The sequence below is a fragment of the Notechis scutatus genome, chromosome 15, assembly GCF_049901735.1.
Source record: "Notechis scutatus isolate UNSWTSFEM ecotype Mainland chromosome 15, rNotScu1.2, whole genome shotgun sequence".
In the NCBI taxonomy this organism is placed as follows: Eukaryota; Metazoa; Chordata; class Lepidosauria; order Squamata; family Elapidae; genus Notechis; species Notechis scutatus.
Genome location: NC_142023.1, coordinates 9,131,199 through 9,148,591, shown reverse-complemented (window position 1 = coordinate 9,148,591; position 17,393 = coordinate 9,131,199). Strand labels below are relative to the sequence as shown.

The 17,393-nt window shown below is 45.0% G+C and overlaps 2 protein-coding genes across 2 annotated transcripts in view; one reads left to right on the top strand and one right to left on the bottom strand.

Annotated features, from left to right (window-relative positions):
* Positions 1-520: 520 nt before the first annotated feature.
* On the bottom strand, positions 521-7,420 carry HSPA5 (heat shock protein family A (Hsp70) member 5). The gene is made up of 9 exons (XM_026686697.2): positions 7,362-7,420; positions 5,902-6,082; positions 5,180-5,411; positions 4,575-4,712; positions 4,342-4,454; positions 3,317-3,707; positions 2,653-2,890; positions 2,386-2,553; positions 521-1,518 (listed from the first exon to the last, which is right to left on the bottom strand). Exons 2-9 carry the CDS (start codon positions 6,021-6,023, stop codon positions 953-955), a joined length of 1,968 nt encoding a protein of 655 aa, XP_026542482.1. The 5' UTR covers positions 6,024-6,082; positions 7,362-7,420; the 3' UTR covers positions 521-952.
* A 5,243-nt stretch (positions 7,421-12,663) lies between these two features.
* The window catches only part of GAPVD1 (GTPase activating protein and VPS9 domains 1), a 28,610-nt gene continuing 23,880 nt past the window's right edge, over positions 12,664-17,393 (top strand). Inside the window, 1 exon segment of the mRNA XM_087943844.1 lies at positions 12,664-12,782. The gene's annotated coding sequence lies outside the window, so the exon portion shown is untranslated.

The following is a 17,393-nucleotide window of genomic DNA, read 5'->3' as shown; positions in this document are numbered from 1 at the left end:
CATCAGAGCATGTTAATAATAATAATAATATAGGAAATATTCTAAATGCTCTGAGGGTCATTTGGAAAAATCCTTTCTTAGTGAGCCCCTAGAAGCCAAGAGGAACCTATGGGCCAAATTTCAAGTTTGTAGGCTTTACGGTTCCGGAGATTTTGTGACGATGCGTGGGGCATTTCGCATTTAGAGATTTATTCCTATTATATACGTACCTCTGTATTATTTCATTCTTTTTAAGATTTGACTAGGGAACACCATCAGTACTAGAAGGGAGTAGGGTTTGCAGAGAGGGGGAGGAGGATGACAACTATGGGGTCCTTGGTGCTGCCTTGAGGTTGGGCGTTTTTCTTGCAGTCGTTTAACGAGGATGAGGAGAATGAGGCTCCTTCGTGCTCTCTAAGCTTATTTATTTAGTCGCAGACCTTTTAACTACTGATTACATCACCTAGATGGGTAATGAAAGGTCTGCGATACAACTCTTCTTCCAACACTCCAATACCAAAGGGACCAAAACCGGACAAAATTCGGTGTAAATAACAAATTTATTGGCGCTTTCGGAGGGTAGAAAAAAATTCTCCATGGAACACACACAATCCCCTCCCTTTTTCTTTTCTTTTTTTAAAATAGAACAATCGGTTAAGGAGAAGGCTTCAAAGAAAGCCCTCCTCCCCCCCTCCTGGCAAGTTAATCTCCCCCCTTCCCATCCCAATCCCCACCCCCCCCAGGGACACTTTTTTATCAACTGCTAACGAAAAGCAGTAAATCAGCCGCTTTGGGGCTATAAACATTTCCAAACTCCACTGACGTGAAGATTCTGACCACATCCCAGTTTCTTGAGTTCAATAGCTTAAACTGAAGGAAAAAACAAAATAATGTTATGTCCAAAAGTCCTCTATTTACACGACGTGGCCGGTTCGAGAAGGAAGGCAGGAAAAAAAAAAAGGCCCAGGGAGGCCTATAACTCATCCTTCTCCCCTGCCGCCTCCTCTTCCCCGCCGGGGGGAGGACCTGCTCCGCCGTACAACTTCCCCACGATGGGCTGCACTACTTCCTCCAGCTCCTTCTTCTGGGCTTTGAACTCCTCGATGTTGCCGTCCTGGTGGCTCTCTAGCCACTCGATTTTCTCCTCCACGGCCTTCTCGATGGTCTCCTTGTCCTCCGGCGAGAGCTTGCCCCCCAGCTTCTCCTTGTCCCCGATCTGGTTTTTCAGCGAGTAAGCATAGCTCTCCAGCTCGTTGCGGGCGTCAATGCGCTCCTTCAGCTTCTTGTCCTCCTCGGCGAACTTCTCGGCGTCGTTCACCATCCGCTCGATCTCCTCGGGCGTCAGGCGGTTCTGGTCGTTGGTGATGGTGATCTTGTTCTTGTTGCCCGTGCCCTTGTCCTCCGCCGTCACCCGCAGGATGCCGTTCACGTCGATCTCGAAGGTGACTTCGATCTGAGGGACGCCGCGCGGCGCCGGGGGGATGCCGGTGAGGTCGAAGGTGCCCAGCAGGTGGTTGTCCTTGGTGAGCGGACGTTCGCCTACAGGGGAGGGAGACGCGATTCGTGTGGGCGAGATTTGGAGGGATCCTCACTTTTTTAAACTAAAACGATCCATGACCTCGTAACTTCCAGATCTCAGACCCAACAAAACAACAGAGGTTTGGAAGGGAACTGTGAGGTCTTCTAGCCCAACCTTCCTTTCCCGTTCAAGCATAGGGGGCTCAGGATTCCGGGCAGTTGCCCTAATTAAATCATGAGCCTCCAGCCAAGTTTCCAAAATTTCAAAGGATTTATTCTCCAATTAGCGATTTGCATGGCAGAAATTCTGGTTAGCTTAGTTATCATCTTTGCAAGATATGAATGGAATGCACATCCGATTCCAAACTGCTGCCCTGCTTTTTTCAAACCACCCCACCACCCTCCTTCCTGTTCATGGCAACTCTAAACCAGGCATAGAAATGTTTTGAGTTGACCTAGGGTGCAAGTGTGCTTAATGTGGCATGTAGTAAACATGGACCATATTATCCCTGAAGTTAAAAGTGATGGATAGACTTGTTATGTTCATTTCAGCTACGGTCCATTTTCAGTAGGTAGGCAAGGCAAATGTTGTATTTAGCATTTTAAAAAATAGAATTGGAGCTGATCATGAGTTCTAGTCCTGCCTTAAGCATGAAAGCTGGCTGGGTGACTTTGGGCCAATCACCAGGAGACGCTGAGGTCTAGTCCTGAACTTAGGCATGATAGCTGCCTGGGTATCTTTGGGCCAAGTCCCTCTCTTCTCAGTCTAGCTCACACCTCACAGAATTTGTTGCTGTGTGGAAAAGAGGAGGAGGAGGAGGAGGGAGTGTTGGGTATGTTCGCTGCCTTGAGTTACTCATAAGAAAGAACACAGGCAAATGGATTTACCTTCGTAGACTTTGATCGTCACTGTTGGCTGGTTGTCGGAAGCCGTGGAGAAGATCTGGGACTTCTTGGTGGGGACTACGGTGTTCCTCGGGATGAGTTTGGTCATGACGCCTCCCACTGTCTCGATGCCCAGAGTCAGGGGGCAGACATCAAGCAGCACCAAGTCGCCTGAAAAGGAGGAAGGGGAAAAGCTCAGAAATCCCAACCCTTCAAACCCCAACCTGGACTTGTTGCTTCCCACGTGCCACCTTCCCCTCAAGTCTTTACCTGTGTCCTGATCTCCAGAAAGGACACCAGCCTGCACAGCGGCCCCATAAGCTACGGCTTCGTCGGGGTTGATGCCCCGAGACGGCTCTTTGCCGTTGAAGAATTCCTTCACCAGCTGCTGGATTTTGGGGATGCGGGTGGAGCCGCCCACAAGGACAATTTCGTCAATATCGGACTTCTTCAGGTCGGCGTCTTCTAGAACTTTCTGGACGGGTTTCATGGTGGAGCGGAAAAGATCCTGGAAAGCAGGAGTGGAAAGGAATTTAGCGGCTTGGGGTTTTTTTTTTGACTCTTTTATTGTGGGCTTCCGACAACCAGAGATACATTTCTGCCCTCCGGTGCTTTTAAGTAGTAGAACAAGAGAGATCTCCACACACTGGCAACTTTTAAGACTTGTGGACTTCGACTCCCAGAATCCTCCTGGCAGCCATGGGCATGGGGGCTGGGGAATTCTGGGAGTCGAAGTCTTAACAGCTGCCAAACTTGAAGACTCCTGTATCTTGTAGAAGCCGCTCCATCACGTCAAACATTTTCATTCGACGTTTACAGCTACTTTTGGGTTCTTCGGTCACCCTAAGAAGGTTCTTCCTATATTCTATACTCTTCCCCCCAAAAAAAAACTTCACTGGGTCAGTTTTATGAAAGAGAGACGTCAACGCCTTACCATGTTGAGTTCTTCAAACTTCGCCCTGGTGAGGGTTTCCGAGAAGTCTTCGCCCTCAAAGAAAGACTCAATCTCGATCCTAGCCTGGTGCTGAGAAGACAGGGCTCTCTTGGCCTTCTCCACTTCTCGCCGGAGCTTCTGGACCGCTCGGTTGTCCTTCCGGACGTCCTTGCCGGTCTTCTTCTTGTAGAGTTTAATGAAGTGCTCCATCACCCGCTGGTCGAAGTCTTCTCCGCCCAGGTGAGTGTCTCCGTTGGTGGCCACCACTTCGAAGACGCCGTTGTCGATGGTCAAGAGGGAGACGTCAAAGGTTCCGCCACCCAGGTCGAAGACCAGGATGTTCTTTTCTCCTTCGCGCTTGTCCAAGCCGTAAGCGATAGCGGCTGCAGTGCTACAAGGAGAAAGGAATCTCTCTATAAAAGCGAAGACACCCCTCAGGCATCATCACAAAATCTCCAGAACCGTAAAGCCTACAAACTTGAAATTTGGCCCCTATGTTCCTCTTGGCTTCTAGGGGCTCAACTAAGAAAAGATTTTTCCAAATGACCCTCAGAGCATTTAGAGTATTTCCTTTATTATTATTATTATTATTAACACACTCTGATGCTAAGGAGTTCTACTCCCCCTTCACCACCTGGAAAGAAATCTCTTCCAAATGCAAAATACCAGCAGAGTTTCAGTTTGTTTCAGAACACCAAGCAGCTTTAGTACAGAACAGTTGATCTAAGCTATGCCAGGCTCCTTGCTGTCTCCTTGCTCACACAGCAAATACTGTTTCAAGTTTCCAAACAGCTCTCAACTCCCTCACACACTGACACTACCCAGATGGATGCTGGTAGGCAGATGCAGAATTCCCCCCCACCCCTCATTTTCCTCCCCAAAAACTAAGCACAACCACATAGTTTCATAGTGAAGCACAGCTACCGAGCTAGTGTATTTATGTGTATACTACAAGGGCAAAAGGCATAACACACCTTCCCTTGATGGCAGTAGAAGGTCAACATGAGGAGGTGGCATCGACTTACGGTTCATTGATGATCCTCATGACATTCAATCCAGCGATAGTGCCGGCGTCCTTCGTGGCCTGACGCTGAGCATCGTTGAAGTAGGCAGGCACAGTGACAACGGCGTGGGTGACCTAAGTAGATAAAGGATGAAGATAAAAAGAAATAAGATCAATGAAGCAATTGATGTAATTCACTCCACACAAAAATTACTCCTGGGAAAGGAGCCTGGCTCTAGGAGCCACGCCTTTTACCTTCTTCCCCAAGTAGGCTTCAGCAGTTTCTTTCATCTTTGTCAAAACCATGGCGGAGATTTCTTCTGGGGCAAAAGTTTTGGTCTGGCCCCCTCCGATATCAACCTGGATATATGGCTTGGTCTTCTTTTCAATAACCTGTTCAGGACAAGGAGGATTAAGATACTGTGACAATCCAGAACTGTTGCGTTTGCAACATAAAACTTTTTTTTTTTCTGAAAGTAAAAAGGCTAATTTATATTCCAAAGTACAGATAAACTGTTATTAATGACCAAACTAAACATTTTTCTAACTTCTAATAGAAGATTGGAAGTCCTTCAAAAGAGCCACATTTGAGAGTATTTTCCAAGGACAACACAAAGTGAACCGACTTAAAAATTTAACATACAAAGCTAAGGTGGATGCTGCTCTATTTCCAAGCCTAGAATTGGCCTCCTAATCTTTTTTTAACCATAAATTTAGAAGATTAGCAAAGTGGCTGAAGTTTGATGGGTGAACCAACCATTGAGCAATTCCAGCCTAGGTATAAGCAATGCACTTGGGGGAGCCTTGCAAAAAAAAGATTTTTACAGGGTGCTTGTGGGGGGGGAAAGCCTGGCACACACCTTGAAAGGCAGGTATTTGATATCCTGCTGCACCGAAGGGTCATTCCACGTCCTCCCAATCAGACGCTTGGCATCAAAAACGGTGTTTTCGGGGTTGGAGGTCAGCTGGTTCTTTGCGGCGTCACCGATGAGACGCTCTCCTTCCGGAGTAAAGGCCACATAGGATGGCGTGATGCGGTTGCCCTGGTCGTTGGCGATAATCTCCACACGCCCGTTCTTGAAGACTCCAACACTAGAGGAGAGAATGGCCATTCCATCAGTAATAGGGGTTGCAATTTTAAGAATAAAAGCATCGACAGAGCACTGCAGCCAGGCAGCCATCTTGAGGCAGAACATTCAAGCTATTTCATTCTCAGTGGCAAATTTGCCTGCGTTGCAAGGTTGTGGCATACGTAAAATGAGAGCAAACTCCACTCCGGCACTGATAATGTAATCTAGCTGGGTCATGAAACGCCTGCAAGCAAACCGTGGCTCAGAGAGCCCCAAGGACCCCACCGTCCAACCCTGAGCTACAAATATTCTCCCCCACTGCTTGGGAACATCTGCTTGCAGGCCACCAAGTCTTGCCTGAGGCCACCCAAAAAGTTAGCCTTCGATTTGGGGTGCTAACCCCCACCCCGTAACCCAATTCCAGCCACATTCTGCACCCAGGCGCTTCCCAAAACTGAACCCAGTACTCCCTCCGCCCACTCCTTGATGGAAACAGCCCTTCTTTTACGTACCAGGAGTAAGTGGTTCCCAGATCAATGCCAACCACGGTCCCCACCTCTTCCTTTCTGTCCTCATCATCGGTAGCCAAGGCGCTGCCCACCAGCAGCAGGCAGAGGATGGCGTAGTACTTCATGTCGATGGTTTGGAGGTTTTTTTAATTAGGCTCAACGTCAAATGGGGAAAATAAACACCCTGCGGGAAGAACGACCCCCCATAGAGCGTTAAGACCAGACGGAGTTACATATACCCCCCTCCTCTCTCCCCGGAGGGTTTTACATCATCGCTACTCATGGAAGCACCCACAGGAAGTGACGACACAAGAGGGAGACGGCCGACATAAATCAAACCCAGCCCTACGTTTTCCTTTTTTTTTTTTTTTTTAAATTCAGGCTTTGCACTTTGCTGGTTGCAGGAGGAAAAAAACACACCCTGAGAAAATTAAGAGATTTTTGTCCTCCGCTTATGCTGGAACCAGTTTTAATGTGGCTTGTGCATGGGAAGGACAACCGGACAGCGTTAAATCGAAATGCACAGCCTATTTTTCCAGCATATTATTTGGCTTTTTTTTCCTTCTTTTCCTGGGCTGGTTTCACCTCATTCATTCTATGCCCACCTGGCATTTCCAGGCATCGAATGGGGTGAAACCAGCCCAGGAAAAGAGGAAAGAAAAGAAGAGCCAATTAAATCCATCCATGTAGCCCCTAAGGATGCTAACAGATGTTGCATCAGGTTAAGGTGCTCTCACTTCGGTCACTTTGCAGGCTGGACAAACCCATCTTTCCCAGGTTTTGACGGCCAACATTAAACTCCCTTTTTTCTTTCTTTCCACCAACCCTGTAATAATGCCATCAATTTCCTCCCCCCCAACCCCAGAATGGAAGGACCCCCCCCCCCTTTTTTTTTAAGAATTGCAAAATGTACTTTTTAAAAGAAACAAAAAAAGGAACTTTGGGGATAAGAAGAAGACTGAAAAAAAATGCTTTTTAAGTAAAAAGATCACCAATAAAAATGCTGCCACAGGAAAAATAAGAGAAGCCAATTCCCAGCTATCAATCTGCCTGCATATATATATTTATATCACACACACACACATATATATAACTTTTAGATATATCTACACACCTATAATATATATCTATAAGATATAGATACATATACATACATATATATATATAATCTTTATATAAGATATATATCTATACATACATCTCTATATCTATCTACCAAATTAAAAATCAGGCATCAAATAAAGCTAGATCCAATGAGAAATTGAAATATTAGAATAAACGTCCCCCCCCTCCTCTTGCTGACCTCCCCACCAGTTCCATGATCCTGCAGGCTGTGGATGATGGGATCTGGAGTAGGATCAAATTAAAGCCCCTCTCCTCCCTATTTGGGGATCCCTGCAGGGAAATTAAGGCAGGTGCCCACATACGCATATACACCCTAAAGTGCCCCCGCCAGGCCTCACCGATCTCGCCGAGAAAGGATGCGCGCCGCGGCACTTGCGATGCTCCGATCGGGTTACTCATGCCCCGGCGCCCATCTGCGCATTATATAGCCTCCCGCAGCCTTGCGTGGAGCTCCCCCATTGGTGCATTTCCCCTCGCTGGAGCTTCCCTATTGGTCGCCGGCTAGCAAGCTGGCCGGGCCCGATTGGCCCGCTCCGAACGTGACGCGCATAACGCTCCCCTGCTTCCTCCTTTTTCCTTTTCATCCCACTCTTCTTCCTCCCTCCTTTTGGAGGTTTTTTTTTTTCGTTGCCGCCGCACGCTTCATTGGGTCGTCCTACCGGCGTGGCGGACCAATGGGAGTCCGCGCCGCAGGCCAAGCGGAGAGTGCCGATTGGTCAAGGAGGAGACCGTCGTGCAACGTGTGGGTGAGACGTTCCTTACTACTCGACCAGGCCCCGGGGGGGTGTTCCCTTCTGGAATAACCATGGTTACGAGGCCTAGCAGGCCTCCGCAGGCGTTGCCAGGGCTATATTAAAATATGGGATTATATTAAAATAAAGCGCTGGGTCGGGAAAAAAGAGGAGGAAAAATGAGCCACAACGCTGGAATAAGGAGCTCCTTTGCATGGAGAGCTGCTTCCCCAAGAGCAGCCTCCATGGAAGGGAATACTACAATCACACTCATCCACAGCCAGCAAGCTACCTGAGGGTTATGGGCATTTGACTCCCACAAGGAGTCTCTCAGTTTGGCTCTCCAGCAGCTCAGAGATGCTTCATGCCCATTTCCTCCCTTGCAGGACCACATATGTTGGAAAGATGAGCATCGTATATGTGGCTTTTACACGTGTGTGTAAAACACTTTTTAACATGTGCATTGACCTTAAGACCTTATACTTGCCTACTATGTGTACAAGGAATTATCCTGTGTTGCTCATTTACGGGACATGGATTTATTCTTCAAATATATTTATTGTTCCATTTGAATCTTTATGGATTTATTATTAGCCGTCGTGTATTTAATAACATTTCCTCCAAGAATGCAAATTGACTCACAAAGTACCCTCATTTTTATTCTCGCAACAACCCTGCAAAGTAAACTAATGTTTTATTTATGTATGTAGCTATACATTCAAATTCTATTGCTGTCAATGACTTTGGGCAGCTTACAATTCAAAAAAATATATTAAAAACACTGAAAACAGTAAAGACACTAAAAATGTCCCGAGAAAATATTCATAGGAGCAAGATACTTGGCCAGTAAGCCAAGTATGACCGTTTTTCACAGACAGTTGCAGCATCTCCATGGTCACATGATCAAAATTAAGACGCTTGGCAACTGGAATGTACTCATGGCTGTTGCAGTGTCCTGCAGTCGTGATCTTTTGGGACCTGACAAGCAATGGGGCAGCTAGATTCACTTAACAACTGTTAATAACTTGACAACTGCAGTGACTCACTTGCAAAATGAGGCAAAACTCACTTAACATTAATTTTGGGGTCAATTATAATGGTCCAGGACTACCTGTAGTTGGGGTTGTGAGTCATGGTTGTGAGTCACATTGTTCTTTCTTAGCATTGCAACACATCCTGCCTTACCATTTCTTCCTACAATTCTCACACACTGAGCTGTACACTCTCTGGGGAGAACATTTGACAATGTGTCTAATCAAGCTACTAATAAAACGTAAAAGAATGTATCCTGCTAACAAAATGGTGCTCATTTAATGAACTGTTTTTATTATAACTCTTCCTAACCACTAGATACTGTTAAAGAAAATGGAAATGATACGTTGTGACAATCTAAATGACTGCCAAGGATTCTTTCCTGTCAATCTTTATAGGTTTCTAAATATGCCACATTAAGCCATGTTTTATTAAAGAAACTACAGTTGGTAGCATCCCATATGTTTTTGGCCCAAAAGAGACCAACCACACTATAACTTAGCAAAACGAGTGAACCTGGTCATGGGTTCACACATCACATTAAACTATGGCTTATTAAACTTATGGACTAAATCATAGCTGGTCTAATTCATATAACACCTAAGTGTATACTGAGAGCACATGCACCAAGAGAAATTCCTTGTGTGTCCAATCACACTTGGCCAATAAAGAATTCTATTCTATTCTATTCTATTCTATTCTATTCTATTCTATTCTATTCTATTCTATTCTATTCTGATTTGCAAACTAGTATAATTGAATTTGAACAATATACCCAGCATAGTCTAATAAATCCCACTAAATCTTAGCATTATTTATTAAAGTGTCACATGCTGCAGCTGGTATTCACCATCCAGCTACAATTGTGCACAATAAAAGTTACAAAAACATGTACAGGTTGTCCTCGACCTACAACAATTCATTTAGTGACCATTTGAAGTTACAACAGCACTGAAAAAAGTGACTTAAGACCGTTCTTCAGACTTACGACCATTGGAACCCCCATGGTTACAATTCAGACAGATCAGATCAAAATTTAGGCCCTTGGCAACTGACTCATATTTATAACAGTTGCAGTGTCCTGGGGTCACGTGATCATCTTTTATAACCTGACAAGCAAAGGTAATGAGGAAGCCAAATTCACTTAACAACTGTTAGTAATTTAACAATTGCAATGACTCCCTTAACAACTGTGGCAGAAAGGCGTAAAATGGGACAAAATTCACTTAAAACAATATCTCACTTAAGAACAGACATTTTGGGCTCAATTGTGGTTGTAAGTCAAGGATCACCTCTAGTGTTTTCCCTCCAACTGTTCAAAAGAAATACTAATACTACCAAGTTACACTTGTTGACACCAACACGTGGCTTCTCTTTTTAAGGGAAAAAGCCTACTCTGCCTTGCAGTTGGAATTATTATTTTTTGTTTCTTGTTATCTATTTACAGCATTCATAATTTGCTACTTTGTAGAATCAGCTACAAATTATACACATATAACACATATCAACTTATGTGTCTATAAGCAAACAAGCCATCGTAACTCTCTTCCTTTGGGTTCAGTTCTATACTCTGCCTTTGACTGTAGAGGGTGCAGTGATATAATTTTTAGCCCAGACTTTTCTAACCATGTCTTTCTTGAATAATAGTCTCTATTTATTTGCATATATGACAAAATATTATATATTATTAGACTTGGCCAGCATCCAACAAGTAGGCAGGGCATCTAAGCTGGGGAACATTTCACTTTTAAGAGCCAATAGTTTCGATCTGGTGCTTTTTCCTTTGCCCACCTTGTCCAGATTTCCTCTGGTGATATTTCTTTTAGATTATAAGCCAGCAGCTCCATTCTTCAAATCCATTTTTTTTAAAAAAGTGCTCCAAATGTGCACATTTTAACCCGACAGCTGGCTGAACGCAAGCATGTTCAGTTCTGTCACGGCATCATAATATTTCATTTTGGCATGGGGCACCAAGCCAATAGCCTTTGGAGAACGCACGGGAAATTCTGTTCGCTTGTAAACAGAACTGCTTCTCCTTTGCTAGCCGAAATGCCAATTGCCATTCAAGGTGTTACGCTCGAAGGATTCTAAAAATAGACATGAGCCGGGCAGAAAATGTGCTTGAGCTACTTCTTGAGAAACCACAATAGACAGAAAGCAATTTGGGAGAGAGATGTTTTTTTTAAAGGAGAATGTATAACACTGAGCATATAACACAGGGGTGTCACTTTTTCTTCTGTGTCTTTATTTGTAATATGGAGAAGAAACATTCACACCCAGAGATAGCACCAATCTTAATTACATCACATCAATTATAGTTCATTGCCTCTACTTGTTATTGGCAAACATCAAGAGATCAACTGTACTGCATAGGAATTGGATCAGTCGCCCTGGTCTCCACCAACAGTGTTTCTCTGTGCAGAAAATTTGAAATGATTGGATAAAATAGATTGGTGCTTTTCATTTTAAGGCAATGAATTAAACCAATTAAAGCATATTTTGCATTGTTCCATGAATGTCAATTTATTAGGTCATCAGCTGTATTCAAACATGCTGAACCTGTTCAACTACCTACCGAGAGCCGCATTCACACAACACATGAACATTAATAAAATGTTGGTTAGTTCGATGTGGCTTAGAATCTTGGTCAACTCCAGCCCATTTGATTACTTTAAGGCTTGATTGGATGCAAACCGAAAACACAGGTAAATCCAATAACCAAGTTAAGATGTTGGCAAATACGGTCCTGGAGTGAACAACCCAACAACAATAAATATGAATGAAACAAAACAATGACATTTAGGGAATCTCCAATGAGGCCTTAACATTAAGATTTAACACATCCCTTTAAACAGATGTGTCCAGACTTGTTCATTATACTGTTTACCAACCTGAAAGTAAAAACAAATCAAAACAGAACCATCCTTGCCCTGGAGGAGATACTGAAAATGTAAATGTCAAGACTCTTGTTGGATTCCAGCATCCATTTATTAATTACCCTCTCAAGGCCACGAGATTGAGATTTAAACTCGCTTTGGGAGTTAACCTTTTTGGTACACTTACAGCTTCCCTTTGAAGATTCACAGGGTGCTTTCCCATCCTTTATGAATTAAATCTCAGTTCTGTCTCCCTCTAATTATTAGGGTCCCATTATAGCAGATTTCTATTTCATTTCTGGGGACTATATGAACCTCTCTCTCTCTCTCTTATCTATATATTTATCTATCATCAATCATTAATTATATCTAGCTTTTATCAATCTATCACAGTTATTATATATCTGGCTTTCACCAATCTTTTCTTTCTTTCTTTTCTTTTCCTTCCTTTTCCTTTCCTCTTCTCTCTCTCTCTTTCCCTCCCTCCCTCTCATCCACCCATTCATCCTATAGTTTTCTGGGCAAAGAAGGGGCTTCTTCCTTATTCCTGGACGTTAATTCCCATGTCCTAATCGAACGTACAAGGGGGAGCGATTTCCCAATAGGCTTCCACCGAATATTAACCAGGGTAATGGAAGTGCAACCTTGCTTTCCAAACCTGATTTTGGGGGGGAGGGGAAGAAAAAAAAAACCCACTGATTTGCACCCAGCTCAGCAAAACCAACCTGGGCTTGGCCTTCCCAAATCACGGGCAAGCCTAAGGCGGGTTGCCGGCTTTCCAAAAGCGCCTTCGGAGAAGCTGACTTGCCAACCCACCCACCCCCAGGTCCCCCCCGCCCCCGCCTGCACTTTCCCACCTTCCCAGGTAAAGCAGGCGCTTCTCACCTGCAAACCCTCTTCTTCTCCACCGCGGGGCACAACGGGAGATGTAGTTCCCGGCGCCTCCGCAGCGCGCCGGGAGAGAGGCTGGACCCGGCCTGGACTCGGCTTCCCGGCGTGCCGCGGGCGCGCAGGCGCAGTGCGGGGGGTCGGCGAGCGGCTGCGGAGCGGTGGGGCGTCCGCGGCGGGTCCGGGAGCAGCGTCGGCGAGAGGCGGGCGGGCAGGCGGTTCTGCCCCTCAGGTGGGTCCCTCGGGGGCGGGGGTGGGGGGCGGCCTGGGGAGGACGCCGGGGAGGCCCACCCTCCACTCCCGGGCCTCGTGGTGGGGCCTAGTGGGAAGGGGGGGCGGCAAAGCCCCATACCCCCCTCCTGCCCTTTGGGTTGCCCTTGAAGCCCCCGCCCCCTTTCCAGCCCCCCCGTCTTTGCATTTGCAGATCCCCTCTCAATTCAGCCCCCTCCCACCTCCATGCCCCCTCCCCTATTTATTGGGGTCTCTTCTCCCCCAAATCCCCTGTCAATTCAGCCCCCTCCCCTATTTATTAGGGTCTCTTCCCCCAATGTCAATTCACCCCCCACTCCATGCCCCCTCCCCTATTTATTGGGGTCTCTTCTCCCCCAAATCCCCTGTCAATTCAGCCCCTCCCCTATTTATTAGGGTCTCTTCCCCCAATGTCAATTCACCCCCCACTCCATGCCCCTCCCCTATTTTTGGGTCTCTTCTCCCAAATCCCGTCAATTCAGCCCCTCCCCTATTTATTGGGGTCTCTTCTCCCCCATCCCCTGTCAATTCCACCCCCTGCTCCCTTCCCCTATCGACCTGGGGTCTCTTTCCCCCCTTAATTTACACCCAACCCCTTCCCTTAGGACTGGCTTATCTGCCCCCCTCTTTCATTGCTCCTAATCCATCACCCCTTCCCCGTTCCTTGGTTTTCTGCCCTTTTGGTATTTATTGGACTATGATTACGTTTATTTGCTGCTTCCCTTGCGGTTCTAGGGTCACTCTGAGTGGATATTGATTGATTGGCATCTCACCCTGGTTATTTTTACAAAGTACTCAAAGCAGCAAAACAGATCTAATACTCCTTCCTCCTCCTATTTTCCTCCCAACAACAACCCCGTGAGGTGGGTTAGGCTGAGAGAGAGAGGACTGGCCCAAAGTCACCCAGTTGGGTTTTATTACTAAGGCAGGACTAGAGCTCACCGTCTCCTAGTGATTGACCCAAGGGCACCCAGTTGGCTTTCATGATTAGACCTCACCCACTCCCAGTTTCTAGCCTGGTGCCTTATATCCTCCCTCCTTTCAAATTGCAGGTTGCCAATCCCTCCCACCTTTTCTATTTTTTGCCCGGCCATCATCCTACTTTCTGTTTCCCTCCAAGCTCAGGGTATTATTGTCACCACCCACAAATCCTTTGACCCCCGTCTCCCCCCAATGCATTTTGCTTTGATGCCCACCGTCAACCGCCTGTTCCTTCCCAAATTTAGCCCGGCTGCCTTCTCTTTGCACCCAACTATTCTCGGTTTATCTCTTGCTTTGACAAACCTCCTCTTCCTCCAGTTCAGTTTCATGCTTCAACCTCGTTCGCAAGCCAGAATATTTCCAGCCAACCCCTTAGGTCTTTAGGACAAAATATTATTATATTTATTTGCTGCCTATCTCGCCATGAGGTTACTTTAGGCGACTCACAACCTATATGATGGGATAGAGGGTGGAAATTGCTTTAAATCATGAACGTATTATTTGGGAGGTTAATTCTTAATATCAGATGTGCTTCTGGAGTTTATTCTTAGGTGGTTCCTGTTTTAAACTGGTTTTGCAGGGCTTGGAGATTTGGAGATTCAGTTCCAAATGGTCCATTCAACAATCCGAATGCCTCATATTCAATTTACTCCATCTGTTTTATCACTAGCTGGTCTTCGATCCTCCTAAAGATTTGTCCTTATTCCTGAACCTGGATGAGCAAGTCCCAGGTTAACCACTCCTCTGCAACCGGTCACGTCACTTTTAAACTTGGCTTGTGCAATTGGCTGAGAGCGATGGCTTGCTTTTCTAGCAGAAGTTGAGCCACAAAAGACGCACCTCGTGTTAGCCTCCTTCCAGCAGGTTGGGCAATGCTGGTCCCAGCGTGTGAATGGCTCAGCTCTTGAAGCTCCAAGAGTCTATATTTTATCATCTTGGTAACAACGATTAGCCGTTGTTCCTCTGGGAAAGGCAAACAAGATGGAGACCAAAAGCAACACTTGCTTGTGTTGTGGTTCACCAGCAGCAGGTGCAGACGGCTGAGGTCTCGGAGAGCGAGGATTCGGATGAGGGGCCTGTGGGTGATGCAGGGATGGGGCCAGGACCATCAGGAAGTGGAGTGCTGCCTTCGGAGATTGTGGAGGCTGGCAGCAGTGAGGAAGAGGCCCCTGAGGAGCCTGTGCCAAGTGTGCACAGGGCTGCTCGAAGGAAAGAGCAGCTGCAGTAGCATGGGCGACTCGGGAGTAAGGCTGCAAGGTGATCACCCCTCCCTTCAGAGATAAAAGCCAGCTGAGAAACCGGAGTTCTTTGCAGGAAGCAAAGAAGTTTTTGCACTCAAGCCTTCAGAATATCTTGGTGTTTGGAGACTCTTTGTGTTTGAAATATTTCTTAGTAACTTTATCTAGTGTTCTTGGCAGCCTTGCAACCACCTTGGCAAGGTTCGTTCTTATCTGGGACAATTAGTTTTTAGTAGCGTGTTACTGTGAATGAATAGAATTCACAGAGAAGCATTAAAAAAAGGTTTTGCTTTTATCTCTGTTTGGTGTTTGTTTGCTTTGAGGTTTGGGTCCGAACCGCTTGATCTCAAGTTTGTTCCTCTGTAGATGATTTCATTTTGAGTTGTGTTGGTTGCACCGGAAGGTGATTTGTGAATGTCAAGGGTTGATTTGGCTCTGATGCAGACAAATTTACTGATCAACTGACTTGTCGATTACTCGTAATTATACAGTATTTCATGAATATTCTGGAACTAAGCAATTTTTCTGCTGCAGTGAAGAATCTTAAAACATTTTGAGAAGTCTTGATTTATTCCATGTAATCCTTGACTTACAGCAATTCATTTAGTAAATGGCGCTGAAAAACGTGACTAATGACTGTTTTTTTACACGTCCCGTCCAGCATTCCCCCTGGTTACGTGGCCAAATTCAGCCACTTGGGAACTGACTCATATTTATGACGGAAGCAGCATCCTGGGGTCATGTCATCCTCTTTTGCAACCTTCTGACAAGCCTCACTCTAACCCGGGTTCACTCAACAACCATGTTACTAATTTCCCAACTGTAGTGATTCCCTTAAACAACCTTGGTGGGAGAGGTTCCAAAAATGGGACAAAATTCACTTAAGAAATATCTCGCTTAGGAATAGAAATTTTGGCCTCGATTGTGGTTGTAAGTCAAGGACTTAATCCGTACTGTATAAACAACCCCACTCCTTCAGATTCATTCCAAAGTTTATGCATTAATAATTTTGTTGGCTTGTAAGAGGTCAAAAGATTCTTTCATGATGTTTTAACAGACTAACCTAGTAGGAGAAATTGCAGGGGAGAAAAATTGCATTCTTCACTGGTTTTGTCCCCAAATCTTAGCATTTTGCAAAAGAGAAGAAGAAAAATTAGAGAAGACATTTTTTTTTAAAAAAAGAGATAAAAATATGTTGATGCAGTTACAAACTTGAAAGTCTGGTATGAAGAGGAAGTAAAAATTATCACTGCAAACTCAAAGTAGTTTCATTATAAAATTCCAAACCATTAACCACAGCGTTCCTGATGGCTTAGCTATAAAAAATTGTGGGTTTGTTTTTGTTTTTTAATATGCTAGGAGAAAGTAGAAGTAGAACTGTTCTTTTTTTTTTCTTAAGGGATATGATGTGTCTATTCCTATTTATATCAAGATGGATTAATTGGTTAGGTGGCCATCAGGTTCCTATTGATTCATTGTCAATGATAGTTGTTGTTTTTTCCCCACTACGACAATCTTGTTCGCAACCTGTTCTTTCAGGATCATACCGTAAATGGCCCATGGAAAGAATTCTAGTGGAAACATACGCAAAGGTGAAAAATTGCAGAATGTACCCATACGAAAGGTTGAATTTTCTCTATCCTGAGGCAATATACAAAGAAGAGAAAGAAAATAGAATAGAAAGAAAATTAGAATAGAATTAGAATTGAAGATGAAATAGAATAGAAACTTTGTCACTTTAAATGTACACTAACCAACATACATTCAAATGAAATTTTGTTGCCTTCAGCTCTCAGAAGACAACTATTATGCATATAGCCACGTACACAAACATATATGACACAGAGAAACATCACAATCTAGTTCAGATGCATGACGAAGAAAAATAAAATCATGCGAATGAACAAGATCATTTACAAGAGGCTGTTGAAAGTTACAGGGGCATGTAAAAAAAGTACTCATGACTCCCCCCCACACACATTTAACCTTTGTAGTTATGTGATCAAAAATTCAGATGCTTGGCAACTGGCATGTACTTATGACAGTTGCAGTGTCGTGTCGATCCCCTTTTGCAGAGGCACCTAACAAGCATATCACTAAGGGTCTGCAGCGGTTCACTTAACGGCCGTGGCAAGAAAAGCCGCACAGTGGAGCAAAAACCAAACTGCCTTGCTTAGCCACGGAAATTTGGAGCTCCATTGCGGTCGTAGGTTAAGGACTACTTGGCCGGGGTTTTACAAAGAGAGGATATATTTCTCTGCTTGCTCTAAAGCGCATGCAGACACAACCACAATTCACAAGAGCAGTGATTGTCCTTTCCCCCCCAATAACGCCGTGCTCATTTAAGACCTATCAACCAAGAAATATTACATACT

Coding starts and splice junctions, on each gene's coding strand:
- HSPA5 (XM_026686697.2), bottom strand. CDS start 6,023: ATGAAGTACTACGCCATCCTCTGCCTGCTGCTGGTGGGCAGCGCCTTG. Junction 2,554..2,652: donor TTCTGGAGATCAGGACACAG/GTAAAGACTTGA, acceptor CCTCCTTTTCAG/GCGACTTGGTGCTGCTTGAT. Junction 1,519..2,385: donor GACGATCAAAGTCTACGAAG/GTAAATCCATTT, acceptor CCTCCCCTGTAG/GCGAACGTCCGCTCACCAAG.